The sequence below is a fragment of the Corvus hawaiiensis genome, chromosome 16 (genome assembly GCF_020740725.1).
Source record: "Corvus hawaiiensis isolate bCorHaw1 chromosome 16, bCorHaw1.pri.cur, whole genome shotgun sequence".
In the NCBI taxonomy this organism is placed as follows: domain Eukaryota; kingdom Metazoa; phylum Chordata; class Aves; order Passeriformes; family Corvidae; genus Corvus; species Corvus hawaiiensis.
This window is the reverse complement of record NC_063228.1, coordinates 11,329,200-11,343,087: the sequence shown is the minus strand read 5'-3', so window position 1 is coordinate 11,343,087 and position 13,888 is coordinate 11,329,200. Positions and strand designations below refer to the sequence as shown.

At 40.1% G+C, this 13,888-nt stretch overlaps 1 protein-coding gene across 1 annotated transcript in view; it reads right to left on the bottom strand.

Moving 5' to 3' along the window:
- Positions 1-13,888, bottom strand: part of USP7 (ubiquitin specific peptidase 7) — a 73,526-nt gene that overhangs the window by 40,252 nt on the left and 19,386 nt on the right. Inside the window, exon 2 of the mRNA XM_048320775.1 lies at positions 2,487-2,591. Coding sequence (XP_048176732.1) covers positions 2,487-2,591 — 105 coding nt within the window. The remainder of the gene's footprint in view (positions 1-2,486; positions 2,592-13,888) is intronic.

Below are 13,888 nucleotides of genomic sequence, written 5' to 3'. Positions count from 1 at the left end.
GCTGTATCTGAAAGTCCTGCTGGTGGTCCACTGCTGCTCCCATTCCCTGTGCCTCACAATGCCTGCAGCCTGTTGCCTAGCAAAGGGGATGAGAGCCACACTTTTTTCCCCCAATCTTATCAGTCATTTCTTTATGTGCTAAGCTAGAAGAACAAAATCACCTCAAAAGTTACTTGAGCTCAGAAAATCACCAGAAAGCTGATTTCTATGATCCAGCTGGAAGCATCAACCTTTCACCTTACTGTTCACCTCTCTCACAGGAACCATTAAACTCATTAATTTTGCTGAAGAGGTACCTAAATTCTCCTCATGCATTCAGTATCAGCTCAGATTGATGACCCTTGCTATGAGTAACAGCAAAGGAAAACTGCATGTTTATCAGAGAAGCCAGTATCTCCCATTTTTCCCTGTCTTTGGAATCTCTGAGCTGTCCATTACCCATGCATATCATGCTGCAAACCAGGTTAGCAAGAGCACAAATAGCAAGAGAGCAATTGCACTGATGTGTAAATAATGCAACAGCAAGCAACTAATCTGATTTACAAGACTTGGAAAAGAGGCATCATCCACTTACGTGATGCAAGTCTTCAGGAATGTTTCTGCAACTCTAACATTTTGCAATAACAGTGTTTTCTATCTGTGTCAATGCACAGCTGTAGCAGCACTGAGATGTAGCCAGACACTCCTTTATTCAAATATGATAATGAGGAACTATTAAGAGTATTGCTTAATAATCACACTTGAACCCTGAAGGATGTCCCACTGCAGAGAGGGCCAAAGCTCCTGGCCATGCTAGAAGGCCACAAAGGCAGGAAAATGCTTTCACAAGCCTTCTGTCAAATGCGTTCAGATACTTCTCTCTAGTGCAACACCTTCATACCCAGTTCTGAGAGGAGACAAACAGCTGGAAATTGACACAAACAGGTTCACAGTAGTTTTTTTGGTTAAAGGGTCAATGTTATTCTAAATGAAGAGGTGAATATCTGATTATATGCCAGCCCTGATATAGCCTGGCTTTCATCAGCTAATTTGTACAAGTCTATACAGACCAACTAGTGGACAAATTTTTTTGCTAATTGACCAATGTGTTATGTACTGGTTATATCAACAGCAAACACCATGAGGCTTTCTACCTATAAACATCACCACTAACAACAGAACTTGAACAGAGCTGCTCTTGCCAGTTGGTGGCAACCTATGGGATCTTCTCTTGCCACCCTCTAAATACCATGGCCTGACAGACATTTAACATCTTCTGTAACAACTTTTGATAAGAACAGAATTCCCTGTTTCAGGCACAACTATTTACTCTGAGCAATAAATCAAAACCCTCTGAATGAGATTAGGTAATCACACAAAATTCATAGGCTAAGGAGACTTCATTTTTATTTCATTGTGAGACTCTGGTCATCGAAACCTTTATCTTTGCCAATAATACAGAAGTGATTCAACCATGAGATGCTTTTGTTCTGAATTTAAACTCTATTCTCTTCATGGAACATTACTATTTGCTATCAGTATTCTATGTTCCTTGAATGCATGAAAGTAAGCACTGTTTTCACCTTTAACCTCAAACTCTAATTTTACTGAAAAAAATCACTCAACATTTTTGCATAACTCTAACTAAATGTTTAAGCCTAGTCCTGAATGTACTCTCACAAGACAGCATGGAATATGGAACAAATCCCACTCATATGATGTCTCCCTTCGCTCAACTCAATTTTATTTCATTCTTGAAAATGAGCAGTCCCTACCCATATCCTCTCGTAAGAAAAGAAATATCATTGCACATTTTCCTCACTAAACATAACAGATTTAAATGAATTAGAGACTTGTTACGTTTCTTTAAATACACCCGGAGTTGTAACTATCTGATCTTCTGTAACAGAAAAACTGTACAACCTTACTTTCATTTAATGGACCAAGAAAAAGACTTCAAAAACACATGTCTCCTTTTATTAACAGGACATTAATATATAATTTTTCCTTTGCTTTTGCAAGTAAAATTGGGCATCAGAACTGAGGGCAAAAGATGTTCATCAACAGAATAGTTACCACTGACTTACCACACAAAGACAAAACCAGAGCACAGCTGCCACCTGACAAGAGAGCAGGACAGATAAGGATTCTAAACACCCCGAAGGAATTGCGCAACTGATAAAATTACTATTCAGCAAAGCCCAGCTGCAGCACCTTTAAAGGGCTGCATCACAAAACATAACAATGGACAGTAGCACTTTCAGCAGTTTAAACGAGTACCTAGAAAGAGTACAAGAAAAAAATCCCAAACCTTCAGTAGTCTAATCCTATTGTACAGCTACGTCAAAAGGATGCCTACACAGAAAACCTGCAGCCATAACTACAAAGGGATTCATTTTTTAATGAGCTGCAGATCACAGGACACAGGTAAGATGGACCACTTTCTCCTCAAAATCATAAAACCAAAGAAGCCAAACAAACCAGGATTTTATCAAATATTTACTTACCATCTTCCATGTCTTCCTCAGTGTTGTTATGTCCGTCAGCCATCGCTACGTTCCCATTAATGACAGGATTTTGAGTAATTCTTGGAGGATCATCTGTATCTCCAGCTAAGACAACAAAAAGTACGTAAAAATTAATAATCAGAAATTAACTTTTTTGTCTCAGGTAATGCTTATGAGACACACAAATGGTGCACACTTGCACAGAACAGTATTAAATTAAATTATTTCCCCACAATTGTACTGGTATTTGTCTAATGAAAATTCTTCATATAGGTGAACATTTATAGACGAAATAAAAAGTCCACATTAATGTGGAGTACAGATACAAAGAACACAAATTGACTTTTAAGTTTCCAAATGGCCTTAAAATCAGCATCTCATAATCAAATCTCATTAAATAAAAACTTTTTCTTGCATTCTGCATTTTTACACAGATTCAAGTTTCTAGTAGCAGACTTGCTAAACAAGTAAGTTACTTTAAGACTTCTTCAGTGTTACTGGTTTTTTTAAAAAAACCCTGAACCTCTAATCTAATGTAATGGTAAGATTTAAATCTTACTTAGGGAAAATTGGAAAGGAAATCCTTTAGGATCAAGGAACATTTTAGCTACAATATTTTCCAGTTTCTAGCCATCACTGCCATTAAGTTTTGCTACAGTGACCATTACACATGTAAATGCCACTACACCAAGAGATATGAGACAACTCAATGAACTGAAACCCCGCTATTTCTCAAATGCATTGCTTTGATTGAGCAAGCACCTTCCTGATTCCTCCAACAACCGAACAACACCTCCTTCCATTGCTTCCACACCAAAAGCCAGTGGATAGTTTCAGCACGATTATACAAAGTGGATATATTCTTGGATAAACCAAACTGAGTTTTATAATCAAACTGTAAAACCTATAAGCCCTTGCAACCATCTCAAGGACAAGCACTACTTAAAAGACACTAATTTAAAAGTAAGGTTTCTCCTTGCTATACAAGTCGTGCTATTAACTCACATATTCTACTATGCCCCAAAAGTCCCAAGGTCACTGATGTGTGTAACCAGGAATAGTCTTATACCCAAAAGCTACACACAAGTTATTGCCTGGGGATGCAGGTAACCTCCGCACAGGAGGGAAACCATTCCCAAGGGACACAGCGCGATGCCAGCTCCAACACAGCAGCCTGGCCGTGCCCTCAGCCGTCAGCACCCTGGACAGAGCCGCCCTCGCCACGGGCCCTGCCGAGCTCCCACCCGGCTCCCTGCTCCCCACGGGCACGCAGGGATGCCCACGGACCGGGGTGCCCACGGACCGGGGTGCCCACGGACCGGGGTGCCCGGCTGTTTGCAAGAACTGCCAACTACCCTGGACATTTGCCTTCTACCAGATTGCAGATGAATCTCTCCTGGGCAAAAGGGACAAACACAAGCGACAACGGGAATCGCTGTGTGATTATCTCCCAAGTCTTTCAAAAGCCAGGGAGGAGCTCGCACAAAGGTAGGATAAGCCACGGGGGAAGTGCAGTAGGATCAGTCAGCAAGTGCTTCAGAGTTCTCCCTCTCCTCAGAGCACAAAATGCTTTTGCAGCCTCATTCCAATTCACAGCACACAGGAAGATACTTTCACACCCGGCACTCCTATTCTGATTGTTTACTCTCCTAGTAAATCCGCACAAGTAGTAACCTCTGCCCTCAGCACAACAGAAACAGCTCCGGTTAAGGACTTACTTCTGGATTAGAGCCATGCTAGATCACGAACTTAATGCTCACACACGGCTTTTGGAAGCTTATTAGGGTGCAGCAGATCTCACTGAGGTACCAGTGAAAGGGCTGTTGTGAAACATACAGTGTGCAGCACCCACGACAACACGTGCACTTTTCTAAACTCCCAGTTTTAGAACAAAAGCAAAATCAAGTATGACTTGAAGTTTTGACTTTGTAAGAAAAAGGGTTGCAGAAGATTAGCTCGGGTGTGGTAGAGCCTCAGGGGCCCCCTCAGCAGCAATCGGCACTGGCAATGCTGCATTGGAACAGCAAGTTAAAGTAAAGATTTACTACAACAAAATTATGGAGGGACAGGTTTGAACTCCTGCAACTCAAGAGCAGGAAAAATGATAAAAATCAAGAGTGAGAAGGAAAGATCTCCATTTCTACATCCTGCCTTCCGCCCCCCCCCCCCCCCCCCCCCCGCTTTTTTAACAGCACGGGCTGGTCTAAACAGAAAGCTGTCCTCTGGGTCACTGCTATCTAGAAGCATACACCATGTTCTCAAAATGCAACAATTGTTTACACTGAATTAACACTAGTTTTTTTTTTTTTAATTAGTATTCTTCCTAAAGTTATCATCAGTGCAACTTAATATCTGGAAACAACCTGAAGCAAACACCTGAATAGTTCAATTTTTCATTAAAAGCACATACAATGTTTTCTTTCAACAGGGAATTTAAATGTTGACACTGTGTTTCATGGGGAAAGAACTCTCCTTAACTAAGAAAATAAAGAGCTTCTAAGAGATACTGCTCTACCTCCTTTGAAAGTATGAGGAGTTAGAGAGCATAGCAATAGCAATCAACTTAAACAGAGACAGCTTCTGAGAGATACTGTTTAGTGATAAGACAAATGAGCCATGATGAATGCCCTTGCTTCTTCTGCTGACATATATGGACAAAAAGTTTGTGATACAGCTTTCAGATATGGAAACCAGATAACACTAGTCAATGTTTTTGGCTTCTGTGAACAAAGGAAGCTTTTTAACTGCTAATAAAATTCAACTAATCCTTTAAACAAACAAAACACAATCCCTCTTCAACAGATATACTAGCAAGCAGTATGACAAAATACATTTTCTACTAGAGCACTGAAAACCAGTAATTTGTGTTTTCCTCTCTTGTCCTTAAGAGCTCATAGGAAAGAATTGTAAAATCATACCAATATTTAATTAAGAAGTATGTTTTCCTTTGCCTCAAGCAGAGGCAATGCCAAAGACTTAGTCAAATTACACATTACAGGATTAAGAAAGAGGAAAAAATACCTGTCCACACTGGCCAGGAAAACCTTCCTACCACACATACTACTTAATACACTGCTGTCTTTAATGCAGCTTAAACCACAGTGTGTCAACATCACGCCAGTCATGTCATCTGTCCTTTCCTAGATCAGAATGCCCAGTTTTAATCATATCCCTGGAATAAATTTGAGATGCAGTCTATGAATCAACTGAAAGTTAACATAAACCACATCAATTAAGGACCTTATGCATAGGAAAGCAACCTTATGAATAGGAAATGTTTTTAACTCTTTAAATACATTACTGAAAAATATTAAATAAATACAGCCTTCAATAGCAAAACTGTAGACATTGTAAGACTGTTTTGTAAGCATTTGCTTTCCACCTCCCCAAAATGCAACACATAAACCTTTGTAGATATTCTTTTGTTACAAAAAGGAATGCAAGGCAACATAAAAAAATAGTGATGACAATTTCTTCTGAAACATTTAACATCACATACCATTTTCTCTCTGCCCATGGCACTGTGTTACAAATGAAAAATACATCTTGAAGAGTTTAAAGGGGGTCTCTGAGTTTGGAGGTTAAGACAACTTCCAAGAAGACACATTTCAGATGTTAGTTTGTGCAAAAAAAGAGCTTTCACTTAGTTACTGAAAGATCATGAATGCTGAAATAAGTCTGAGATATGTGACTGGAACAAAACTGAAGTGTGACACCACAGCTTGGGAAGCTGGTAAGAAGTGTCAGTCAACCTTACATAGACAAATTACTGGATTATATATAAATGACTCTGCAGGTGCACACTTCTTATCACTCATTAACTAAGTCTGTTACTGAAGTGTTGAGATGAAAGCCTGAAAGCAAAATGGTTGTGGCAATTGCTGCAGGGGAAAGCGAGGGAGAGAAGGAAAAAAACCCAACCAAATTCTCTGAAACTATAAACTTGCCATGCAATGACAGACCCTACAGAAAGTATATATATTTTAAAAATCTGCTTATTATGGACTATGAGCTCAACATTATCATATTCAAATACTCACACCATTAAGCAATCAGAATTAAAACAGCATCAGTGCTTTAAAAAAAAACAACCCTGTATTCAAAAAAAGCTGTTCAGATGGATTCCGCCTGTTTAATAATATGAACTCAAGTGTCACTGAAAGATACACTGCTCTGTTCTACTGTTCACAACAATTCAAATCCACAAGGAAGGAATCTCAGTTTGCCGTATTTTTTTCCTACCGATGAGAAAGCGGAAAAGATTTTGTCAAGTTCATATGGCCTCTGGCATAACTTAAATCCTGTTCTAAGACAGGAGCACTGCAGAGTGCTCCATCCCTGAGCTGCAGGACATTGCTCAGCATAAACACGTGTTTGCAGTAACATGTGGCCAAAAGCTACAGAATGACTCCACAATCACAGCAATTCCACTACAACAGAAACTGCCTCTATTTTAAAAGCTATGACAGCGAGCTGTAACTTTACTAGCTGGCTTTCAGTCATGACTCACATCACAGCAATAGTCAAAGTCTGAAAGATTATTTATAATGTTTGTCATTAGCTTTTGGAGCTGGCAGCCACTGAGGAGACACTGAAGCAGTCTCCGCAGCAGGTTATGAAACATTTGTTTCCTCTTGAGGTTAAGGAGACCACAGCGGAGGAGTAATAGTGATACTAAAAACTTGGTTACAGTTATCACACACATCCGTCTCACACTGGAAATCACTCGGACTGAGGGCTTTTAGTTCCTGCAGACAGTTTGCACAGCCCTCCATGCAGCAGTGCCACAGCAATCCCAAAATGAGCAGGGAATTGCACCAAGGGCAGCATTAGCAGCCTCAACAGGGTCAGTCATTCACAGCAGCTTTAAGAATACCATGAACTTTCATATCCGGAGTTTGGCTTTTAGTAGAGGAACACAGAAAACAACATGACTTTCTCCTCTTCTGCTCGACTAAATGGACATTCCAGAATCAAAGCCTTCATGAAAGTTTTTAAGGAGCATTTTTCTTTTTAAATACAAATACAACACTATATACAGATATGATTGGGGGGGGTGAATTCCAGTGGATGAATGAGCCTGCAGTGAACACTAAGAAAAGGACTTACTGAGTAAAAATATAAGGTGGCAGGAGATAAGAATAAAGTCAGAGAATGCAAATGAGCAAAGCCCATGCTGTAGCAGTCAACCTACATCAGCATCAAGGATATCCACTGCATGCTCAATACACAGTCGAGGTCTAGCTTTGCACCTCAGCGTCAGGACTCAAAGCTGTCACACCCCCCAGGGCAGCCCAGCAGAGCCACGGTCCTCTGCACTCACTACAGAGCATCTCTTCAATTGTGGAACAAGCCAGAATCTCTTCAAAAGCTTTTAAATTTTTTTTTTTTTTAAATGCATCAGTATTTTAAATAAATCAACATCTAGAAGTTTACTTCAGTGCACCGTTTAGAATACCAGCCTGACATGGATAATAGCACACAAGTAAAAAAAAAAAATAAGGAAATCACCACTGCTAGAAATCATAATGAATAAACATTCTGTGATTTTGAGTGTTATAATAAATATCACCTCTTTAACCACCAAAGTGACCCTTGCTATTGTAGCTATTGGGCAGCATATCAAAACACATAATTGAGAAATTCCTAAAGCAAGCAGGAAATGTCATGCTTTCTGAAGCAGTTATCGAACTGTGGTGCAAAGAGGACACTAAAGAGACCCAAACAGAAAGCATGAATATTACTTATTGAAAGCAAACAAGAAAGTTAGAAAAATGTGAAGGACATGATGAACAAATACCTGCCTTGAGCTGGAAGAAACAATGCCAAGAGGTTACTTCACAACTCTGTAGCAAAGACTGCCCAGACCATGCCTGTAAGGGCTGCAGGCACTCCAGTGGAACTGGTTTTTATGTGGCTGTTAACAGCTCCCAAGAAAACTTGTGGGCTCCAGCAACTTGCTTCTCCAGAAGTCTGGAAACCAGCTCTCTGAAAGCCAGATGAACAGGCAATACTCCCAAGAGGCAGGGTTTAAAAAGAATAACCAAAAACCAACCAACCAACCAACCACCAAGACCAAAAAAAAACCAAAACCAACCACGCACACCAAAATTAGCCAAACAAGCTCCCAACTCCATGACCTGAATGGAATTCATTTACAGTAGTCAATCTTTGAACTACTAGAAGTGTTCAGTCAAAAATTTCCCCTCACTTGCCTTGGAAGAACTCAGCTTTTCCAAAGTAAGAGAAACTATTTGGCCTCTAATCCCTACCTGCAGTTAGAATACAAACACCACTTATTGCACAAAGGGACTCAAGAGAAAAGGAATTAAATGAAAAGCATTCTACACAGCTTCATTTTTCCAAGACAGTCCTAGGTTGCTATAATGAAAAATCTAAAGAGGAATCAAGCAATTTCTGTACTGTGGCTGCCTTTCAAAAGGCATCCAAAAATAAAGCAATTCACCTAAAACATTTCAAAGGTATGAAACAGTAACAGAGACTGAGATTAATTTTGGCCAGTAGAATGGGAGGAGGGGAAAGGGAAGTACATAAAGCCCCATGATCCTATGGATCAAGATATAGGTATCTGCTGTCACAGATGTTTCCATGATTTGTAAATATTATGTCATTTCTCTTAACAGTTAAAAGTTAATTCTCCCATTAGCAAAATTTGCAATCTTTTGCTGTGGTTTCATTTATTCTCTTTCTTTCTTTATGGTTCATTACTTGATCCAGTGCCAAAAGGTATCTAGAAATGTATGTACCTTAACAAGAAAGTTATGAAGGACAATGACTAAGTCTTAAGGGGAAAAAGCTTCTAGAGAAGTTATCAGAAGGCAAGAGCCAAGCTTACAGACTAAGGGAGAAAGGTATTAGGGGCATAGGAAGCGAGCAGACTTCCAGCTAGGGAAACAAGATCTTCAGTGCTTTCAAAATATGCCTTAGTCCATTTAGAAAGAAAGAAGAAAAGACATTTATTTACTAAAGAGCAAGTAGCCAACGTTAAATCTTAAAAAAAAACCCAAAACCAAACCCAAACCAGTATTATATGGAAGTCTCTTGCTCTCAAACTGTCACCTGAAACAAGTAATTATTGCATTATTGACTGGGAATTGCAAATCTCCCACAGAAGGAGATGATGTTACACAAGACAGCAAATGAAGAACTGGGATGGAACAACTTCCTGGAAGCAGACTCATCTCTGCCATGCCTCCAGAATATGTAGCAATGACTAGACAGACAGTAACAACACCGCAGCCACCACTTATTACACTGATCAATCATTATATTCCTGCTGCCTCGCATTCCCATCACTGGGTCTGCCCAGCCAGAGAGGACATTTTGACAAAGCACAGGATGGCCAGACTGGTTTCTAACTGTGCCAATGTAACTAATGAATGGGAACAAAACTGTATTAATAGATTACATGATTATTCTATTCTTAGATAAAACAAAGCAATTACACTCTAAGAAGCCCCTGAACACCGAACAACACACATGAACAATACCAGTCTGTAAGGTAAACAGTATCAGAAACTTCATCCCACTGATACAGTTATCTTCATGCAAAAATGAATGGGAGGTACAATGTAACTTTGGGGATAGAAAAATAGATGAGAACAAATAGCCTATGCAGAACTTGCTCTATAACTAAGCAGCTTGCTGCAGCAACTCACTTATCTGCTGATCTTCAAAGACAGGAGCAGGCTGATGGCACTTTACAAAACAAAACTCTTAAAATGTTTTAAAAATGTGATTAACTTCCTACTGACACATAAAAAGCATTTAGGGTATTATCAATACAACTACTCAGTGAACTTTAGGCTGCCATTGAAGAAGTCACCCCAATATTTGCTAAAACCAACAGTGACTAAATTACCTGCTTTCAGCAGTTTAACCCTTTGCTTTATGAATAATTCAATGTCAGATGAAAGACTGTGCGAACCAGAGTGCCGTTTGGACACTAAAAACACACCTGTAATTATCCAACAAATTTACAACTTATGCTCTTGGTAAAGGAGTGTGTATAGGCAGCCTTCACATTTCAAGGGATCTTTCAAACGCTTTTTAAGCCACAGGTGTTTAATAACTGGGGTAGACAGCAGCACTGGCATGAGATTTTCTTCAGTAGAGTGAAATTATTTATCAGAAGACACCAACCTGCCTGTCTCATTATTCTGGCTTTATGCATTATACAGTGTCACAACCTCTTGGCACTCACCAGAATAAGAGAAGGTGTGCTGAAAAATCACAGTTCCTTTTCTTAGTCTGAAGAAATTTTTTAGCTTAGGTTATGCTTCTAGAAAACTATCAGATCAGGAAGAAACGCAGGAAGACTGCTTCTGGCTACCCTGTAATACTCAAAAAACAGTAACTAGAACAGTTGACAGGATAAATTATTTTCTTCCATGATCAGAAAAGGCTGAAACATCACAAGTGTCATGACCTATTATGGCAGCAGCTCCTGGACTTGCACTACCTTCTCCTTGCTGTATCTAGAGCAGCAAGGCTACAGAAGCAACTACCCCAACTCGTCACGTCTTGTCTCTGCACATTCCAGAGACGGCAGTGTGATTACATCTCTGCTGGGATCGGGCACTCGGTCCCAACCTACCGAACACACCCTAAACAATGTGTTTTTCCAGTATCACACCCCTCTTTATGTTTTACTGCTCTACTGAGTAATGGCCTTCTCTATTGCAACAACAAAGTCTACCATCCATGGCATCACTAGAGAGGTGGCAAAACTACTCACAGAAAAAAGGAAGTTCTGACAGAGGGAAGAAAAGGATGCACCCTCAGCTGGAGCCAGGGCAGTCCAGGCATTTATGTTTGTGTGACACTTTACCCAGCATGCTACAGTGTTGTGGACATCATTGTGGTGTGTTTAAGACAGACAATTAAAAAGCAATTAAAATGAGTATATTTGGATAATAATATGAGCACATCATGGAATTAGTGATTCTGCTCCCATTAGCACTTCTCTCTTTCCTTGTGGAAGTCTAGAAAAGCACACACCTCCACCACCAGAACCAGCACGATTTTTATTACTTGGATACATACATTTCACAGAACTCACTTCTGTATCATTTTGGATGAGTACAATCCAGAGTCTCAGAAAGTCTTGGGGTACATCTATTTAATTAACTACAATAACTGAACACTCACAATATGCTTAAGCAGCAAAAAGGTTTTGCACATTTACCAGTAGCATAAAACATTGCCTTACATGGGTATGATCACACATACCACTTGCCCAAACTAGCTCTGAAGGTACAGTGCTTCTGCGCAGTTACTTTGCTACAGAGTCAAAATATTATTCATCACTATTTCAGATTCTGCAATTCTGTTTTGAGACCAGAATCATCCTTACAGCAAATGCTAATTGCACTGCTCACTCCTGAACTCAGCCCTGAAGCATGCTGAGTTTTGATCACACTAGCGGTAGCACAGAAAGATAGCCTGAATCTATTTTCCTAATAGTGATGTGATTTTTAAACTGTTGAAACACTGTTGATCTGTCCATGTTGGAGTTTAAAAGCAAAAATAATTTCCTAGGAGAGAAAACACCAGATAATAATATGGATTTGCACTGGAATTAATTTTATAGGCACTAGAAGGAAAAAACACAAACCACCTACTTCAGCCCCATCCTTTAATTTACCTTTAAACAGAAAAGATCACTCCAAACCACAGAAACTGTGCAATGTGCCCAGAAACCTCACATTTAGGGATCTAACACCTCCAGCATTTGTTCCTGTTATTTTCAGTAAGGCTTTTAAAGGTCTATCCTTTATTACTGGAGATTTGCTAACACTGATCTTGTTTTCCCTCTTCCTCTTATGCTCCCTCCTATGCAGAAAAATGGATAGATACGTAAAGCAGGTTCACAGGAGTCACAGATAGATACTAATTCTGAGACTAGGCTTTGGTGAGAAGAGGGAAAGGCAAATAAATCAGATTCATGAAAATAACATTAAATACTACATACAACTGTGAAAAAGCAGGCAAGCACAGTTAATCGTGTTTCCTTCTCACCTGACAACACAAACAAGCTTAAATGCAGGCTCCTTTGCTGCATAGTAAAAGAGTCAAAATCAAATATTCTCACAAGAAAGTACTCCTTTGAGGAGGACTATGGAACATGTTTCAAAGGTGGCTGTTGTAGCAAAGCAGCCTGAAATCACAGGCCAAAGCATCTCCAAACTTGATCTGGTAATCCTATGGCAAACCTAGGAAAGAGCAAAAACTGTGTCCCTGAGGACACAAAGAGTGGTGATTTCTGCCATGCCACTGGATGCATACACTGCCCAGTGGGGATGCACAACTGGAAGATCTCAAAAGCACAGTATCTGACTACGTTTTTCTTGAGGTGGTGGCTTCGGTGACCAAGAACCACTACAGACTCTAATTATCACAGTGCACTGAGTACTAGAGCAATCTGAAATGTGGAAGCAGAAAGATATTGTTTATACAGAAGAACCGTAAATCAAGCCTGTTGTGTGTGCTGGTTTGGCTTCTCCATGACTAGAGAGGGATACAGGATTTTCTACTACTTACAATACACAAGGGACTTTATATTAAATTACCAGAATGCAAGTTTAAAGAAACAAAATCTGCTCTCCAGACTTTTAGCACATATTTCCTCAGTTATCCAGGACCCTTCCTAGTCTACTCAGTCAATACCACTAAACAGCCATTTGATACCTCGTACCATCTTTATTTTCCTTGCTGTAACTTCTTTACTTCTCCTACACCTTTTCAAGATGGAGGAGGAAAGCAAGGCTGTTAACCAGGCTGCACTCAGTGTTCAAAATGCAGCAGCACAGTGAACTTACACAAAGCATTTATTATTCCCAGTTCACTTCCAAAGGCGATGCAGTGAATGGAAGAAGATTCTATGAGGAGTGGTGAAAAGGTACAGAGGCAGCATGGCCAGGCTCAGACACCCTCGGGGTGTGCACAGCAGGGAAGGGAACTCGCCATCCCTCCCCTGCACTCACGTTTAACATCAGCATCTGCCACTGACAGACCTCAATGCACCAGGTTAAACAATTTTGCTCAACCCAGGGTGGCTAATCTTATGCAAATATTCAGGGTTTCCATAAGGAGCTTTTGAACATTCATACCGGGAAACCTGTTACCAGCCTAAAGTTTAAGAAAAAGCCCCAGAACCAAAGTTCCTGACTGAGAACGGAGTTTTGCAGAATCTATAAAACTTTACTGTAGGAAAAAAAAAAAAAAAGCCTATTGCCACAGTGTTTGGCACTTTTAATTCAAACTAAGAGCAGGCCGAAGTCATGCTTCTCTTCCACTCCAGGACAAACATTCCCAGTCATGGAGAAGCATCCAGGCGGCGTGCGGCTGGGAGCAGGATCAGCCCTACAGCCCCAGGTGGG